Here is a 17,347-nt window from a genome sequence, read left to right on the forward strand (position 1 = left end):
TCTTATTTAGATAATTAAGCTGTGGTAGTAAAAGGAAATGGAAATAACACGAAAAAAAGAAATAAATCCTACCCTGAACATCCACTTTCGGTAAAAAGCTAAAGTAATTTTTCAGCATTAGCAATTTCTTAGATAAAACCTGTTTTCACAATCTTGAAGAGTAACTTTCCCTGGCCTGAGTTTATGACTTTAAAGGTACATTTATTTGGCAAAAAGTCTGGCACAAAACCACCTTTATAATAAATACAAAAAATATATTTCATTAATGGTCAAGCTCCATTTCAACTGAGCAAAGATAATAAATCTAAGCTTGTGCTTACCCCATTTTTTAAATTCTCATTATTGAAACAACCCAGCTGGCATGTCACTTGTACAAATAGTAGAACCATAATACTTCAGATTAAACTGGTGTGACCAATCAGCTACTTATGAACCACCTGTGCTTGAACTGCAGTAAAAACACAGTTCTCTGAAAAATAATAAATGTCAAGAAAAATAGATCTCTGCAAAGGGGGTTGGGGGTGGGATTTTTTGCCTTTCAATAAGATAAGAGCCCTTTGCAACTCCTTCCATGGGACACACTGGACGCTTCTACCTCTGAACACCAGTGACATTCCTGAACAGCAGCACAGCTCCCTCCGTGCCACCAGCTCCTGCTCCCAACTCAACACGGGTAGGAAATAACAATATGAGACAACACAGGTGGAGTGAGACTGTTGGAGGAGGTGAAGCAGGAGTTCAGATCATAATGGAGGAAGGTAGGAGACAAAGAAAAAGGAACAACACAACAGGGAAGTGCTGAAGCCAGCAGTTTATGACATGTTATGGTGTGTTTTTATGGCTGCTAAATTGTGCAAGGTTGGTTACTCCTGATCTCCTACTTGCAGTGAATCCTGAGATTAGGTAGGAATGGTAGCTAGAAAAATTTGGACCTTTGTCAGTTCATATGAGTTTCATCTTAGCATCTGTGTTCTTTCAGGCAGTGATTTCACTAATCATGAAGTCATAAACTTTTTAGGAAAGGTTATGCAAGGAGGCCCTAACTAAACTAAATACTTACTTTGAAAATACCAGCCATAAGATTTCAGATAATATAGTACTAAAACTATCTTAAATGTGTTATTTCTTAATTCCGGAGTGTAGCGGCAGATGCATCCTGGCTACATTGCCAATCCAATAAAAAAGAACCCTGTGTTAATATCTGTACTGGTTTAAGGCATTGCTGCTGCCTTTGGTGTTGATTTGTAGAGGTTTTGTCATTTTGCCTTATACCTCTGCATAAGAAACTACTAAAAAAGGGAATCATATACATGTTTAAAATGTGGTTAGTATGTGGTTTGTTAGAACTAGTGTCTAGAGGAATACATTTCTCTCATCTCTTCTCAACCTGTGTTTACAGGAAATAAGAAAATCTAAATCTTAACTAATACTTTAAAACATTTAAATGCAAGATTACTTCCAACTTATATGATGCAAAGCTTTAACTTCTGGCCAACAGTTCAAAATATAAATGAACACCTTATGAACTCAGTTCTGACTTTAGGAGTTTTGAAGATGAAATGCAACGGTGTACTCAGCAATACACGTTACACGGTCAAATACTCTCCCCAAACTGCTGACAGTGGGATCAAAATCACATAGCTCATAAGAAACAGAGTTCTTAAAATTATTTTTGTGCAAATGAAACCATACAGATTAAAAAGAAAAGAAAGAAGAATATTTATAATTTTTAATACCACCAGGACTTCCCCAGATAACAGCAAGTGCTTAGAAAGCTCAATATATAATACTTAAAAACCCAGCAACAATAAATGTCTTGGTTGCTTTGTGCTTGTTTTCCCTGTGGATTATGGGTTGCATGTATATTGACTTGTTAAACAGGCTGAGTACCTTTATGTCTAGACTAACTCAATGTCTTACATCAAAACCCTACCACTAATGGCACCTTATAGCAGTCAACAGTAGCAGAACTGTAAGCTTCCTCATGATGCCTTTAGAAGTTCCTAGTTATGAAATATCTACAGTTATATTTACTGCCATCTCTAGTCCTTGCCCACCTACTCAAATTTTAGATAATCCTGCAAACATATCCATATAGAGATACAATAGAGCCATTCTGTGAGCACCTATACCTGCTAGGGAAACACCTGGAAATCATTATATTTCTGCTTTTGCTTACACTAGTTAACCAAAAATAAAATATATTGACAGAAAATCTTCATGCTCTCTAAACTGACTCCAGTTAATTGGCAAAAATTTGAAACACCAACCAAGGTGTTTCTGAGCTTAGAGATTTAAAACAGCCATGCAGAGGAAACAAAAAAAAAAAAAAAGAAAATTTGCCCTAACCAAGATATTTACATCTTGACTAGGTATGTCTGAACTTACGCTTAGCAATTCCAGCCTCTTTTAGCTCATTGATAAAAAAGTTCTATTCAACAGATTTTGAATCTATGAGTCTCATTAGTGGAACCAGGAAGCTGCCAAGTCCTGAAGCTGGACAAACCTCATAAATTTGTCGTCTTTTGTTGCAAATCGATACTAAACTTGGGGGCAGGAATTACATACATACGTGTTCAAACAATCAAAATTGTATTTATTGTTGACACTTCTATTTGATCCCATGTAATAAGAATCATATCAAAGAGTTAAGTTCTGAAGAAAATTGTTTCTATTTCAAAATTTCACTGTAAAACTGAAAAGCAGACCTCTTTATACACAGTCTACAAAGGAGAATTACTTATTAAAATTGTATAGCTGATGCATTTGTTAACATTTATTTTAACAGTATATGTGCAAAAATCTGCAAACTATTCATTTTAGATAGGTCTTTTTCTGTCTGAACCATATTTTTTCTGAAACTGCTTACTGCCTATTGAAATATTGGTACTTCTTGCAAAAAATTTACAGATTAATAGGTAGTATTTAGCTTAGGAAAAAGATATTTTATTGCAAAAAAAGCTGTCATGCTGAATATTGTCATATAAAATGACAATAACTGCAGTAGCTGTATTTTTCTATCCGGTTAAGCTGTCAGTCAATTCATAAACACAACATTAGACACTGTCACCTAAGCAGAAGAGATTCCGATTCTAAAATTAAACTGTCTTCTGTTTCGAAAGAGTTAAATCTTTACGTAAGACAATCTTTACTCAGAATCCCAATAAACTGCTCTGCATGTATTCTCATTTCCTGCTTTCCCAGAGAGAAAAAGGTGGAAAACATTTATCCATGTTATATGCTGCAGAGCTAAGACACATAAAACCTTCTTCATATGTACACAGAGCTTGCTTTTTATGTCTCTGTTCAAATCTATATCAAATCTTCCATTTTTCAATAGATTTGAGATATACAGTGAGGAGTAAAAAGGTACCTGTGATGGAGTACTGCAAGTTCTACACTGTAAATAACTAACAAGAAGTTTAGTTTCCTTACCTCAGCTTTTCCACCCTTTTAAGTCAGTAAAAATTGAAATGTTAACATTTGTTTTACCTGCATTTTTCCTCTTTGCTCTTTACTTCCTATCACCAAAGCACATTTTGAGATGACTTTGCACCCCATAGAGTCTACAACACCATATTCAACACCACTGAACTGCATCAGATGTAAGCCTAGTGCAGAACAATGCTGTGCAGTCAGGAGCTAACCTGTACAGGTCAAGGTACAGAAGCTCAGGCTCACTTTTTCCTGTGATCTTCAGAAGAGAACAGAATGGCTGTAATACTTTCATTTCATTCTAGTGATTCAGATCACAGCTCAAAACCATAAATAACTGAAAACGTAATGCCAAAGGAATTGAGAACTGCAACTCATGAACAAGTAGTTCAGATTAGGAATTCCTTGAATCCAAGTCAACATGAAAGGGATTGTATTACTGAACTATGTTCCCCAATAAATATTCTCCAAATTAGTAGTGAAGAAATTAACTGGCTGCATTTACCTATCACATATCACTGGAAAAACTGGCAGTATTTACAGTTAAATTTTGGTAATAAAAAGTAAAAACTAATTTAATAACTTCGAAATGGTATACTCACCTCATCTAAGTCTCCAATATAAACAATTTTCTCTTCAATACCAATAGGCATTGGTTCACTATGGGGGATCTTCACCTCTTCATACATTTTATTGTTTTCTCTCTGAACTGACTCTGGTAAGAACACCTAAAAAAGTATTACAGGAAAATTAATTGAAAGTATGAAAACAGAAAGTGTCATTATGTATAACTTACTTTGAACAATGCTTTATCACTTTCCTTCAAAAAATGAGTCCCAACCAAAAGCAAATCTCACTCATTCATTTTACAGATAGTACTGAACCCCCCAAACAGAAAATAATCAGTAACCCCCCAAACAGAAAATAATCAGTTTTACTACTCAGAAAATAGTCCCAAAACCCCAAAAAACATAACTCTGTTTTATTACATTTCAGAATCCATTAGGTCTAGAATTTCATAAAGATTTCATTTTGTTAAAAGTCAATTCAAAAGTATCCAAAAGACAGAAAAGTAGTATTTTAAGAATTTAAGTGACCCTAGAAATAAAAGCAAATACATTAGTTGAGAATAAGATTATTTCTTCCAGAGTCAAAATAAAAATAGAATATATCAAAGAGTTTGAAACACCCTGCTTCATACATTGGATTCTGAGAAGGAGGAGACAAAGGAAACAAAGGGAACCCTGCTGCACATTACTCATTGGGAAAGATGTACTGTTCAAGAAGGGTCACGCACCAACATACCTTTGCACCCCCAATGAATGCCGATGTTTTCATAGCTTCAGCTCGGGAATCAAAGACATGTGGATAATGAATTTTTTCGAAGCTCATCTCTCTTTGTCTACCTAGGACTGGCATACTTCGAGCATTCAGAAGTGCTAGTTCTCTGTGAGCAGAAAAAATGCAGTAATTCTGCCCATTTCAGGCTTCCATCACAAACACTGAGCATGGTATATTAAAGTCACAGCAAGAGTTGTAGAAGTCAGAGAAAAAATTTTAGTGCTATTCTCTGGCACCAGTTAGGCCAAATCCTTAAAATACACTGTTCAGATAAAATTCAGAGGCACAATCCAGTAAATGCAAGGCTTTCCTAAAAGCAGTTTTGACTCTTTTTAAGTAATACAGAAACATGATTTCACAGTTAGGTACCAGTCTCACTATATTTTTCTCAATACAAAATACAACAGCTTATTTGCTCCTTATCCTCTCCCTCCTCTACTCCTCCCACTACCTTCTAGCTGACAACTTGGAAAATAGTACCCATTAATCTTGAGAGAAAAAAAGAAAGATACTTCTGATGGATTTAGTACAGACTTCATAAATCCTAAGCAAGTAGTGAGCGTAAAGGAACTAAGAAAGATAGCCTACCCCACTAATCTGCAATTCCAGCCCACGTAGATGAGATCAAGAAGATTCTCATTAAGCAAATCACTGCTTTCTTTCCTGAAAATCAGGTTTTCATATTTAAAAAAATTCTACGCTTGTAATAAAACGTGACTTGAAGTCAGAATCACCTAATCACCAAAGCAAACTAAAAGAAAATAAACTGTTATGATATATTGAAGTAGCAATTACAACAGAAGCATTTCTCAACTTTTGGGATTTATTACCTTTGCATCCGCAGCTCTTTGGGATCAAAGCACATTTGTCCTTCTCCAGAAACTTCTCCATCTTCCCCAGCTTGTTTTTCTTTTCTGGCATTTCGTTTTTCCTCCCGACGATATTGTTTCATTAACAACTTTTCTTGTTCAGACTGAATTGTGACTTGACAACCATAATTTGGCTTAGCATTTTCTCCTATAAACTTCTTGCACTGTTCTGCAATATGATAACAGGCATGCATCTCCATAAGTACTGTACTCCATCTTTTTTCCCCAGTTTCATTCTTTGGGGTTTTGATGTTTAGTTGGGGTTTTGATGTTTATTGGGGTTTCATGCTCGTTTTGGGGGTTTTGTGTGTGTGTGTGTGAGTGTATTGTGTGTTTAAAAATAGTTGAGCTTTATGTAGACTGTGCAGCAGTAGGCCTCAAGACCTCTAAAAGTACCACCAGGTCATGTCCCAAAGGTAAGCCATTTCAAATAAAAACAACTTCATTCCAAAGCAAGGGGATGGACCAGCAGCAAAAGGAAGAGCATTTTTTCTTTTCTGTATTTATGATAACTTCATCTACAGTGGAAATGCTACTTAGCCTCTTATCGCTGCTCTTAGACACATGCACCGATAAGCAGGATGGCATGAAAACAGATTAAACAGGGTGATTTTTTTTTAAACAGCCTCTTCACAGAACAATTAGTGTGTATATGCTAGATAACATGATTGTATTGAAAGCATACTCACAATGCAATTTCCCTGAACAAGTGAGAAAATCTATCCTACTCTATACAGTCACAAGGTCTCCTTCCTTTTATGTCGATAAGCAGCAGGATTACCAAGAAGAATCAGAACCACAGAACAATTACAGTAAACAATAAATCTAGGGGAGCAGGGAACCCAAAAAAGCCCAGTTACATTCACCTTTCTGAGATCAGTACTGGCCAGAACCAAAGATGCAACCAAGTCTTTTGGTTAACACATACAGGCTGGGAGAGATTTATTTTGTTTTCATTTTAACAATATTGGTGGTTTTAAATGTCATTTTTCAAAATTCTGCAAACAGATTATTAGTTTATATAGGCTTGACTGAATATTAAATACTTAACTCAGTTATGTTTCATATGTACTTCTGCAGCCAAACTCTTGAAGCGAAAAGACTTGAAAACCTTTTTTCATCAAATAAACCCACTTGACTGACATTTTGAACAATTTGTGCTGCTTAGTTTTCACCTACAGCAACAGTGAAACTCCTACATCTCACAGCATGCATACTGGATAAGGCAACAATAACCTGTTAAATAGCATTGAAAAAATTCTAATAAACTGTCAAAATGTCCACATTAATACCATCATGTCTGCAGCTTTAACTCTCTCTCTCTCGCATTAAAAGAGGACAATAATGGATGCAATTTCCTGACTAAATTTAATTCAGACTGAACACACCAGGGCAAAGAAATGTTACTTGATTTGTCCGATAAGCACAACAATCACCTTTACTGCCACAGAAGGAAATTACATAAGAAATAGTCAAATAATACAGCATGGTATAAAAATGCAGTACATGTACAGTTACTTGACTTGTGCTTATTTTTTAAAGGCACAAATTACTCACAGTTGACTACATTTCTGACAGAAATCATTCCCTTCCCCAAATGAAATTTTGGTAAGATAAGACTTCAATCCCCATAAAAAATACCATTTTGATCAATTAAAAAGAAAAAAAAAAAAACCTTATTAAAATTAATAGACTGAACTCAGGACAGAGCACCTTCAATCTCAGAGAAGATACCCTGAATATCACTGACTTTTTTACCACAGAGAAAGAAGGGTTCTCTCATCAGTGAAAAAAAGCATAAAATCAGTTATGCTTTTCTATTGTCTGAAAAACATAACATTGAAAATATTACTGTGATAGGTTTTACTCATGGCATAATGAAAAAGCTTCCAAAATACTATTTCTGCTAAGTGAACAGAAAATACTCCTGTAACTAAAATCTGTACATAGGAGAAAAATATAATAATTCCATTTCTATTGAATGTATTTTTAATTTTTTATTATTTGATTACCTAAGAAGAGAAAACTATCAGGACACAAAGCCTTGTCTAGCAAGACATTCCTCTTTGAAATCACAAACAGGTAAAACTAACAGTTGCTCTGATGAATTTAGACTAACCATTAGCACAGCAAGAGATGAATTTCTAAACACTTGCTTATATAACATTTCATTGAAGACAAACATTAAAGAGGGATCATTTACATTCTAAAATTATTGAGAAGATACATAAGTCCACCATTTCTAGCTCTATTCACATTTTTCTAACTCCATTTGCAGTGAATGTGCAATGGGCTGAATGCTGCTATGTCCATGTAAGATTTATCCTAAGTCACACCGTATATGCAATCAGATTTATTTTTGTCAGAGAAGAAAGTAATAAGGCTTGTTTTACAACAGAAATATGTAAAACATATTTTAAAATAATTACTCAGTGCAGACAAATTAACTTATAAAAGCAAAAATCACAGTACAAAACCTGAATCTCTTTTTTCCCCTCTCACTTTTTCATGCTTAAGCTTGACTTTATTATTTTCAGGAGTGCTTATTACTGTGCTATTCTTCCCCAAGGCCTACATTAGATGATAGTAGAGAGTATTAGATATTAGAGAGTAGAGTATTAGATGAAGTAGAGAGGAAGCAGGAAAGCAAATGAGGAGTCATAGAAGATCAGATTATTGCCAGAGTAATCCATTAAAACAGGAAAAGTGCAACTATTAATACATTCAAAATCTGCATATGCCCATAGGCAGTTGAAAACTAAATAAATATATACAATCTGTATTTGTTTCTTCTGTATAATCAGACTACCATTTCTTTCTTTAAATCCAGAAATACATTCCCCCATTGTCTCCTGGGATTTTTTTTGCTTGCTTTTTAAATATACACGGACAATACTACAGCTGGAAATAGAGCTGTTAGAAAACTACTTTTTGTCTGATTTGGAACAAAAATTTTGTAGTCACTTACCTTGCAGAGCCTGGAACCTGCTATCATTTGGACAAGTCGAAGATCTTCCCAGAATCAGAGATCTGTTCTGTAGGAGTTTCTCTATGAGTTCAAAACCTTCAGGGCCTAGCAGTTCAAATAACTACAAAGAAAATAAAATCATAAGACATTATCCAAAGGTACATACATTTATAAATAGGACTGCAATATTTCCATCCTTGGTAACATCATTTCTGTTGACAATGACAAATATTTAACAAATTAATGAATTTCAACTCCTACTAATTCAACCCAAAGGGTATAATTTCTAATACCAGGCTCTCTACTACAAAAAATCTGTGAATTTTGTCTATTAAGTAACTCACTTTCTCTTGGAGATTCTTGTATAAAATTTAACTCTTCTCAAGACTAAACTTTACATGTTTTCATGGTTATTTATATATGCTCTAAATTTATTTCTCCATAATCTATGCAGATGAATCAAGAGAACCAATGCTTTCTCATGAAAGTCAGATATGTAGGAAGTTATTCCCTTTACAGTCAAAACGAGATGTAGCCTACTGCATTTTCACAGTCTCATCCTACAAAAAAAATTAAATAGCATAGATGTGCAGTGCAGCCGGCATATGAAGAAACAGTTAAGATGACGCTGGTATTGACTTTAGACTATAGTACTTGTACATATAATCCTGCATGTAATTCCAACACATAATGTAAGTGATGTACACCAGAAGAGAATTCTGTACCAGTAAGTGATACTTTGGCCCAATGATTTTCTTACTCAAATGATTCTCTTGTAGCAGGTCAGATAAACACAGTTCCCTATTTAAAGTTCCATTTTCCACATAATACTAGGTTTTAATGGAAAAAAACCCACCCAAAACATTAAAAGCACTGTTGGGGTTTTTAGGAGTTCTCCTGGGGCTTTTTTTCTGTTAAAGGAATTTTCCCAGTATGTGGCGCTAGGGGGACAAATTGCTGGGTACTTCAGAAAAACAAAAGACCTAGCCACTGCGGTGGGATGCATCTGGCTACCCTTTTGTTTCAGCTAGGTGTGGGGACAGTCAGTCCCCGGCATTTGGATGGAGAGGGAGGCTGCTTTCTTCCACTGCTTTTTTTCCTTCTGCCAGACTGGTCATACACATACAGATATATAATAGTAAAGAACTGTTATTCCTATTTCCCATATCTTTGCCTAAAAGCCCCTTGATTTCAAAATTATAATAACTCAGAGGGAAGGGGGGTCGCATTTGCCATTCCAAGGGAGGCTCCTGCCTTCCTTAGTAGACATCTGCCTTTCAAACCAAGACAAGCACTTTCATGCCTGTCTTATCTATAATTATTTTGTCAAAAATCAAAGCATTACAGTAAGCAGCAAGTTACTAAAAACCCATTCTTGATTTTTAATACTGCTCAAAACAATTTTTCTCAATTTTTTTCAATTTCCAAAAAGGAAAACAGGGCAGTTTCTCCTTAGTGCTTTTTGAATTTGCTGCTAATATTAGCCACATAACTTTAGAAATCAGGTAGGAATACAAGATGTAATGTACTTTGATGTGCTATTCTGTGAAAGAGTAAGGCTTTGGCACTGTAGGATTCAAGTATTTCTGTTCTAACTATAAAAGGAGAGAGAGGTCTCTCACTTTCCTGTACATAATTTGCCAACTCCTTAACAAAGAATCTTTCTGTGGCTCTCTATGACTACTGCCCTCTGGGAATACCTTGAAATAACTTTATGTTGCCTCTTCATATATTTGAAAAATTCTGAACAGTGCCAATGGCGTCAAATCAATGATCCCATTTTTTCAGGCCAATTTGTACTTCATAATACAAGCTATCATTTAAAAATAAGGGAGGGGGAAAAAAAAAAAAAGTGTTACTCCTGGACCTCAGGGGTTTCTAGGAAAACATAAGGTTTGTGTAAATTAGTACAGTGATGGTGCAGTTTGAAAAGATCATGAACTAGCAGCCGAAATGTATAAAGTCTTGTATTTCTTTCATTAGAGTAACCATGATGGCAAACTGGAGAAGCATTCTCCAGAAAAAGTAAAATAAGAGAATACAGTAAATGTGGACAAATAGAAGATTCTCAAAATTAACAAACTACAAAAATATAGAGCAGGGAAACTGCTGGTTAGACATCAATTCTGCTGTCAGGGATCTCAAGCTATGATGGATTTCCCTTTATCCAGCCTTTGTTAGCACTGATCATTAGTTCTCCTATTTTGCATAGCTATTTACTGTCACTTTACAGCCACATTTTAACTAATATTATCGAAAGCCATAAGATGACCTTGTTTTTACATTTCAAAAGAAAGTGGCCATTTAGTACTGGTAAATTTGAGTAGGTATTTTCCAGGGGCAAATGCTTAAGGCAGGGAGGGAAAAATAATCACAAAAGCAAAAAGAAAAGACATGTTTTTGAAATAGCTTAAATGTATAAAGAACTGAACACAAACTTGTCTTGACTTTGCTAATGATTTGTTGACTGGGGCATACCAGCAACACAGGGATATTAAATTCTTTCAATTCAACCAGATCTGGGCTCAAACACTAATTTCTCATCAAGGCAGCAGATACAATGTAAGCACATTCAGACTTAGCATGCTGCTCCCCCCAAACCTCCAAACTCAAACTCACACCACCGCTCCATCACCATCAGAAGACAAATAACACACTAGCCCTAAAATATCCAATGTAGATATCTATCTCTGTACAGGACTCCAGAACATCTCTCTCACTGGAAGTTGTTAAGAACAATCTAGAAAAGCATCAGTCAGAAAAGATGGGGTTTGCTGGGGAAATAGATAACATAGGTTTTTTTTTTTGAACGGGATAATATTTTTCCCCTCCTGTTTTCCCAATATATTCTGAAACAAAACCCATCTGTTTTAAAGCTACTTCACCCAGTTAGAACAGCAGAACCTCACAAAGAAGCAGCAATGTTACACAATGCATTCTACTTCATGGTCAGAGACCATGAAGCAAAAACTCCATCCCCAGGGAGCTGGGGGCTCAATGGAAGAGCACCCAGGTGAAATTGCACATCCTGCTCTCCAGACATCCTACCAGTCAGAGAGAGCCAAACCCATAAAATTCTACACACCAGACTCTGCAACACCTGTGTGGTGAAAGTCACTCCATTTTGCCTTTTTGATGAGTGGACAGATATTCATTTGCTACCAGCAGTTTGAGAACTGTCATGGTCACCTAATTAATCTTGCTGCTGTCTGAATAGGAAGGAGGCTTCCAGGACATTTTAAATAGCTAGGACAGACTAAGCTCATTGCTCAAGAATGAGAGGGAAAAGCAAAAGAATATAGAAGACCAGAAGCAAGGACCTGTTCTTATTGACAAGATGTCTGCCATGCTCACCAGAAGCCTGCCAGAGCTCATGGGTGGAAAACAACCACTGAGAGCTAAACCAAGACAAGTAGAAGAGAGATAGAGAGTAAGTTAAAGAGCAAGATCTGTCACCACCTACCATTGATGGTAGGAATAATGACATTGCTAGAAAAATTTGCAAAGACCAGAAATAACTAAACTTGAGGCCTTGCAACACCAAAATATTATATTATTTCTTCATACTGTAGGAGTAATCCAATGCTTCCCTATTAAGGTATTAATAAATATCACAGAATGCTGCTATTTCAAAGTACAATTCTTTACCTCATCGTTTCTTGAGACTTATGAAAACACATCCATGCAGGAGGCTTATTAGTAACAAAATCAGAGTGGGATAATGAGAAGTAAAATAAGCCCTTAAAAACACCTTCCTCCCACCCCCTCCCTCCTTCCCAGCTCTCCCTTCTTCCCCAGTGGTGCAGGGAGACAGGGAATGGGGATTATGGTCAGTTCATCACCTGTGGCTTCTTCCACTGCTCAGGGAGAGGAGTCCTTCCCCTGCTGCACTATGGGGTCTCTCCAAGGGGAGACAGTTCTCCATGAACTTCTCCAAAGTGGGTCCATCCTACAGGTAACAGTCCCCCTCAAACTGCTGCAGCATGGGTCACTCTTCCGTGGGGTGCAGTCCTTCAAGGAGAGGCTGCTCTGGCCTGGGTTCCCCACAGGGTCACAAGTCCCACCAGGAAACCTGCTCCAGCATGGGCTTCTCTCTCCACGGGTCTGCAGGTCCCTGCCAGGAGTTTAACTGCATGATAACTTTTCATCTTCTTAAATATGTCATCACAGAGGCTTTACCACCATTTCTAACTGGCCAGGCCTTGATCAGCAGCACATCCATCTTTGGAGCTGCCAGGGATTGGCTCTGCCGGACATGGGAGAAGCTTCTAGGACTTTCTCACAGAAGCCACCCTTGTAGCACCCCCCGCTACGAAGACTTGGCCATGCAAACCCAATCCGTCAGGGTGGGTGCTAGCATTTCAGATTTGGTATGTTACTATATATTCTGGCCTGAAAAATCAACACCCAAGACCCTGAGAGCAGGCAAAGGAATCTGGTGAATGTTCACAGTTGACTTTCTATTAAGTTATAATGAGATAAATTAGACAGTGGTCAACAGATGGAGAGGCTGTGTGTCAATCAGCAGTTTCTTGAATCACAGCCAAATTATCATGCTCCTTGAAGTCAGTAACAGATTGTGCCCAAAAGGCAACCCTGACTGCCTCCGATAAAAAGGTCCCACATGACTTCAGCTACTACTCCGTAACCATAAAAACATAGATGAGTGAGATATATGGTCACTCATACTTGTTTGAGTGATTTTTACATTTCATTTTATGTGCTTAATATCTGGAAGAAAGTGTACTGAGTAATCAGGGTAAGAACAAAAGGACAAGATGTGTCATATTGCATTAGAAAGGGTGAGGCAAGGTCCCCATGTAAATGATTTCTCCTGAATATATGCTAGCTCTATGGAAAAGGAAAGGAGGCAGACAAAAGTCTTAAATATAGACAGCAGTCTATCTGCTAGAGCAGTTACCAGAAAGAAGCTGAACCCCAATGAGACACATGACATAGCGAATTTTTTCAAGTAAGGCTCAGCTGTAAAAAAGTACATCTTTATGTTCAAGACTGGAACAAGATTTTACTCTGAATGTCAAATAGCTACTACTCTCTTTTCAATTCTATAAAGTGTAATTTACGAGGACCTTTGGAGGTTCTCAGATACGAGGCGTAGAAGTGTGAGTAATACCTTGACATCATAAACTATTGGCCATCACAAGGGCATTTTCTTGATTTCTACACCTTCCTTGAGGTAGGAAAGACCCCTATAAATCTCAGAAAATATTTTGTTTTACAAGTGCACACAAAAATAGACTATGAACAGTCCTTGTACCTTGCTTGAGTCTTAGTACTGTTCTACAGCAATAAATGAAACAGAAACCCAAATTCAGCCAACCAGTGGTTGTTCTCTGTATCTATTTACTTTCATAGCCTAACAGCTGGTCTTGGTTACAGAGTCCCACCTACACAATTAATTGCTACCCCTGCACTTTGTAGCTTGTCTGCAGATGATATTGCTTTACAAGGCACAGTTTTCAAACAGCTGTGGAAGAATCATCACCATAGCATGATCTCAAGTTTCTTCTGTCTAGTAGCTCTGAAGCAACTGAAATGATTGCTTCATTTAAAAAATTATAGTGTTAATAGAATATTTTCCTTGTCTGAATATAGTACCTAGAATACTGCTTTAAAAGATTCAGTAACAAAAACAAGGACATTGAAGATAGAGGGAGTTTTTTTTAATATGAAAAATTCATCACAAACTTCATGGATATAGTATATACACTGACTGCTAATTACTACTGTGCTGAAACATAAGAGACTATCACCACCTCTAACAACCACAGACTATAGAAGAACACTTGGTTTAAAACCAAATCTCAGATGTGTTGTCTTTTCATGTTTCTTACAGGTTGATTAAAATGAGACAAGCCACATTAAGCATGATTTCTTACCACTGTTATTAATAACAGGCATCAGGTGTGTGAGAAAGAAATTCAGCTCTTGGATCTGCTTTTCTTTTTTTAAAACCTGGCTTTTTTGAATAAAACACCCATTACATTAAGTTCATCTTCCAACTCTACAAACCACCTAGGAGACTCAGCAGGGTCTAAGCAAGCTCAGCTTAACTGCACTGGTCTCACAACAAACAGAACAGTGACCAGACACTTCAAGCCCTCTTCAGACAAGTTGTTGATAACCTATGTGTATGCACAATGCTTTTCTGATGGCTATTCCTTGATACAAGGGCTGGAGGACTCTCATATTGCAATCCCACTGATCACAGGGATCAGATAAGGCAGAACAAGCAAACATTCTAAGGGAACAAGGAGCACCTGGCTCTCAGGCAGCGTCCAGTGGAATCAAACACCACCTTCAAGATGATGAATGAGAAGTTACTCCTTCTTATTAGAGAGATCTTAAAGATACCTCTGTGAATTAGTTAGCTTTGAATTTTTGGATTTTAATATGAGTTGGCAATTAGAAGAAAATAATTAACTAAATAAAAATTTAGGAATAGGCAGATTAAAAAAAGCAGCAAAATTTCAGGAATTCCCTCAACAAAAACTTTGAATTTTACTTACACAGTAGAAGAAGGCTGAGTAAGGAAGCTGATGGAAAAGTTTTCATATAACATCGTCTTTGGGAAAGACATTTCCACAAAGATAATGAAGTTATAACAAATTCTTACTCAATATTCAACTTTTGTTTATTTTTCTCATTACTGCATTTGCAGTACAACAGAAACTGCTGGAAATCTGGTCTTCAGTATGGGACACATTTTTGGTCCAGGAGCACAAGTATAATAAAGACATGGCCAATTACTCTTTTTAATACCATCTCTCCTCAGCATATTGGGATTGTCCTCTATTTTTATGTATTTCTGTATGCACAGATGACTATATAATTTTACTCCAACTAGTATTTACACTAGTAAAAATACATGAATCACAGCAAGGAAAACTCCAACAATAGTATTAAAACATGAAAATAAATGTCCTAGAAGACTCAGCCTACAGGTACAAGGCTTCTTTTAAATCAAATTGAACTCTATAGTTAAAATACTGACATTTATCAGTTACAGGAAGCAAAAAATATTTTTCTTATAACAAGATTTAAAAAAACAGAGTATCAGATTGAAAGCATATGTAAATATTGTTTACTAGGCCTAAACCAATTTATTTGATTATCAGTTTTGATTACAGATAATTCTTTACTATTTGTCTTATAATAAAAAAAAGCACAGTCTGTCACAGCATAACTCGAATTTGATGAAAATCTTCCTCCAGCTCCTTGTGCAAATCCATACTAAAACTACCTACCATATCTGAAAAAGAGATAAGCACAAAATCACAAATCTTAGCAAATTTTCCCAGTATTTTTATGTGAAAATAAGTAGACTGGAGAGATCATCGCCACCATCATCCGTGTTTTAACAGCGACTAATTAGAAACTTAGACAGATGCACTTATTTCAAAATTTCAAATACATTGCTACAAGGCAACTTCCACCAGCTTATTTAGCCTGAAAACTTCAGCAATTAGAAATAATGTCAAACAGCAGCTACAAACAGCGGATTACTGACTTGCCTTATGAAAAGGAAACCCTGAAGACAAATTTAAATATAGAAATCCTCACTGTTATATGATTCCTTAAACTAGTATTTATCTTCAGAAGTATTCTGGGATAAGCTGTAAATGATTTTTGACATTAAAAAAAAGTCCTGAAACTAGATAATCACTGCACTTGCAACTTTTCTTACCTGTAGATACAAGGGCAAGGAATTCTGACTTTACCCAGCAGAAAACATACATTTATAGAAGTGTTTTCTGTATCACAATCAATTTGATTTTTTTTTCAGGGATGAAGATTTAAGAAGCTTCTAAAATGGCAGTGGTTGGCACAGAATTCTATTCTGCAAAAGACAAAAACCTGCAGGTTTTCTCAAAGGACAGCAATTCCCAAACCTGCCCATTTTAGAAGGAGGACTTGGCTGAGTATGGATCTGCTATCCCAATGTGTACTGACAGAGTAAAACAAAATACGAGCAAGTCAACAAGGAGTTGGTTTATGTTGCTTAACAGAGATGAATGACGAAGAGTAGCAAGGGACCCCAATACTGGAAGCTAGTTTTATCCCAGTTAGGATAGTCAAGTCAGAATTTTAATATCCTGTGCTGGACCCAGGGAAATGGACTATGACCACCAACCCCAGGCTGTGAAATCCAGCACTCTGGGCAGACATACACATGAGTGGGCGAGAAGAAAACAAGGCAAGCTTTGGCCTGAAACAGCCTTTTATATTGTTTTATGAGTGTACAGAAAAAAAAAATTAAAAAGAGTTTCAGCAGACAGAAGATTATTTTAAAGCCTAGCTTTCCAAGAAAACCAGGCCTAACACATCACTGTGCATTTAGCAGTGTGTGAACTAACAAGTGTTAAGGCTCTTCAGTAACTTCCAGTTTTGACAGAGACAGAAGTGCTCAGGGCCAGTAGTGAAGACAGATTTGAATGACTGGTCTTTGTGCCTCCTGCCCTTATTCCCAGGGAGGCTGCAGCAGGAGCACAGTAGCACTGGCATGCACCAGTGAGCACCAGCACAGCACCCGCACAAACCCTCACTCAGCCAGCAAAGCTGCAGCACTCGCGCTGCGGCAGGCACGGCGTAACAGAAACCAGGCAACACCGAGCCCTGCAGGAAACCCGGCCCTGCCACTTCCACAGCTCAAGCAGCTGTGGGCTTGGGATTTCTTTGTGGTTTTTTTTCCCTTCCCACCTTCCATAAAATG

At 36.8% G+C, this 17,347-nt stretch overlaps 1 protein-coding gene across 3 annotated transcripts in view; it reads right to left on the bottom strand.

Moving 5' to 3' along the window:
- The window catches only part of ASCC3 (activating signal cointegrator 1 complex subunit 3), a 255,345-nt gene that overhangs the window by 204,233 nt on the left and 33,765 nt on the right, over window positions 1–17,347 (bottom strand). For all 3 annotated transcript variants that reach the window (XM_048296916.1, XM_048296915.1, XM_048296914.1), the window contains exons 5-8: window positions 8,614–8,734; window positions 5,607–5,814; window positions 4,741–4,882; window positions 4,038–4,163 (exon numbers count right to left, since the gene is read on the bottom strand). In XM_048296916.1, the coding sequence (XP_048152873.1) occupies window positions 4,038–4,163; window positions 4,741–4,882; window positions 5,607–5,814; window positions 8,614–8,734 (597 nt within the window). The remainder of the gene's footprint in view (window positions 1–4,037; window positions 4,164–4,740; window positions 4,883–5,606; window positions 5,815–8,613; window positions 8,735–17,347) is intronic.

This window comes from Corvus hawaiiensis, chromosome 3, assembly GCF_020740725.1.
Source record: "Corvus hawaiiensis isolate bCorHaw1 chromosome 3, bCorHaw1.pri.cur, whole genome shotgun sequence".
Classification (NCBI taxonomy): Eukaryota; Metazoa; Chordata; class Aves; order Passeriformes; family Corvidae; genus Corvus; species Corvus hawaiiensis.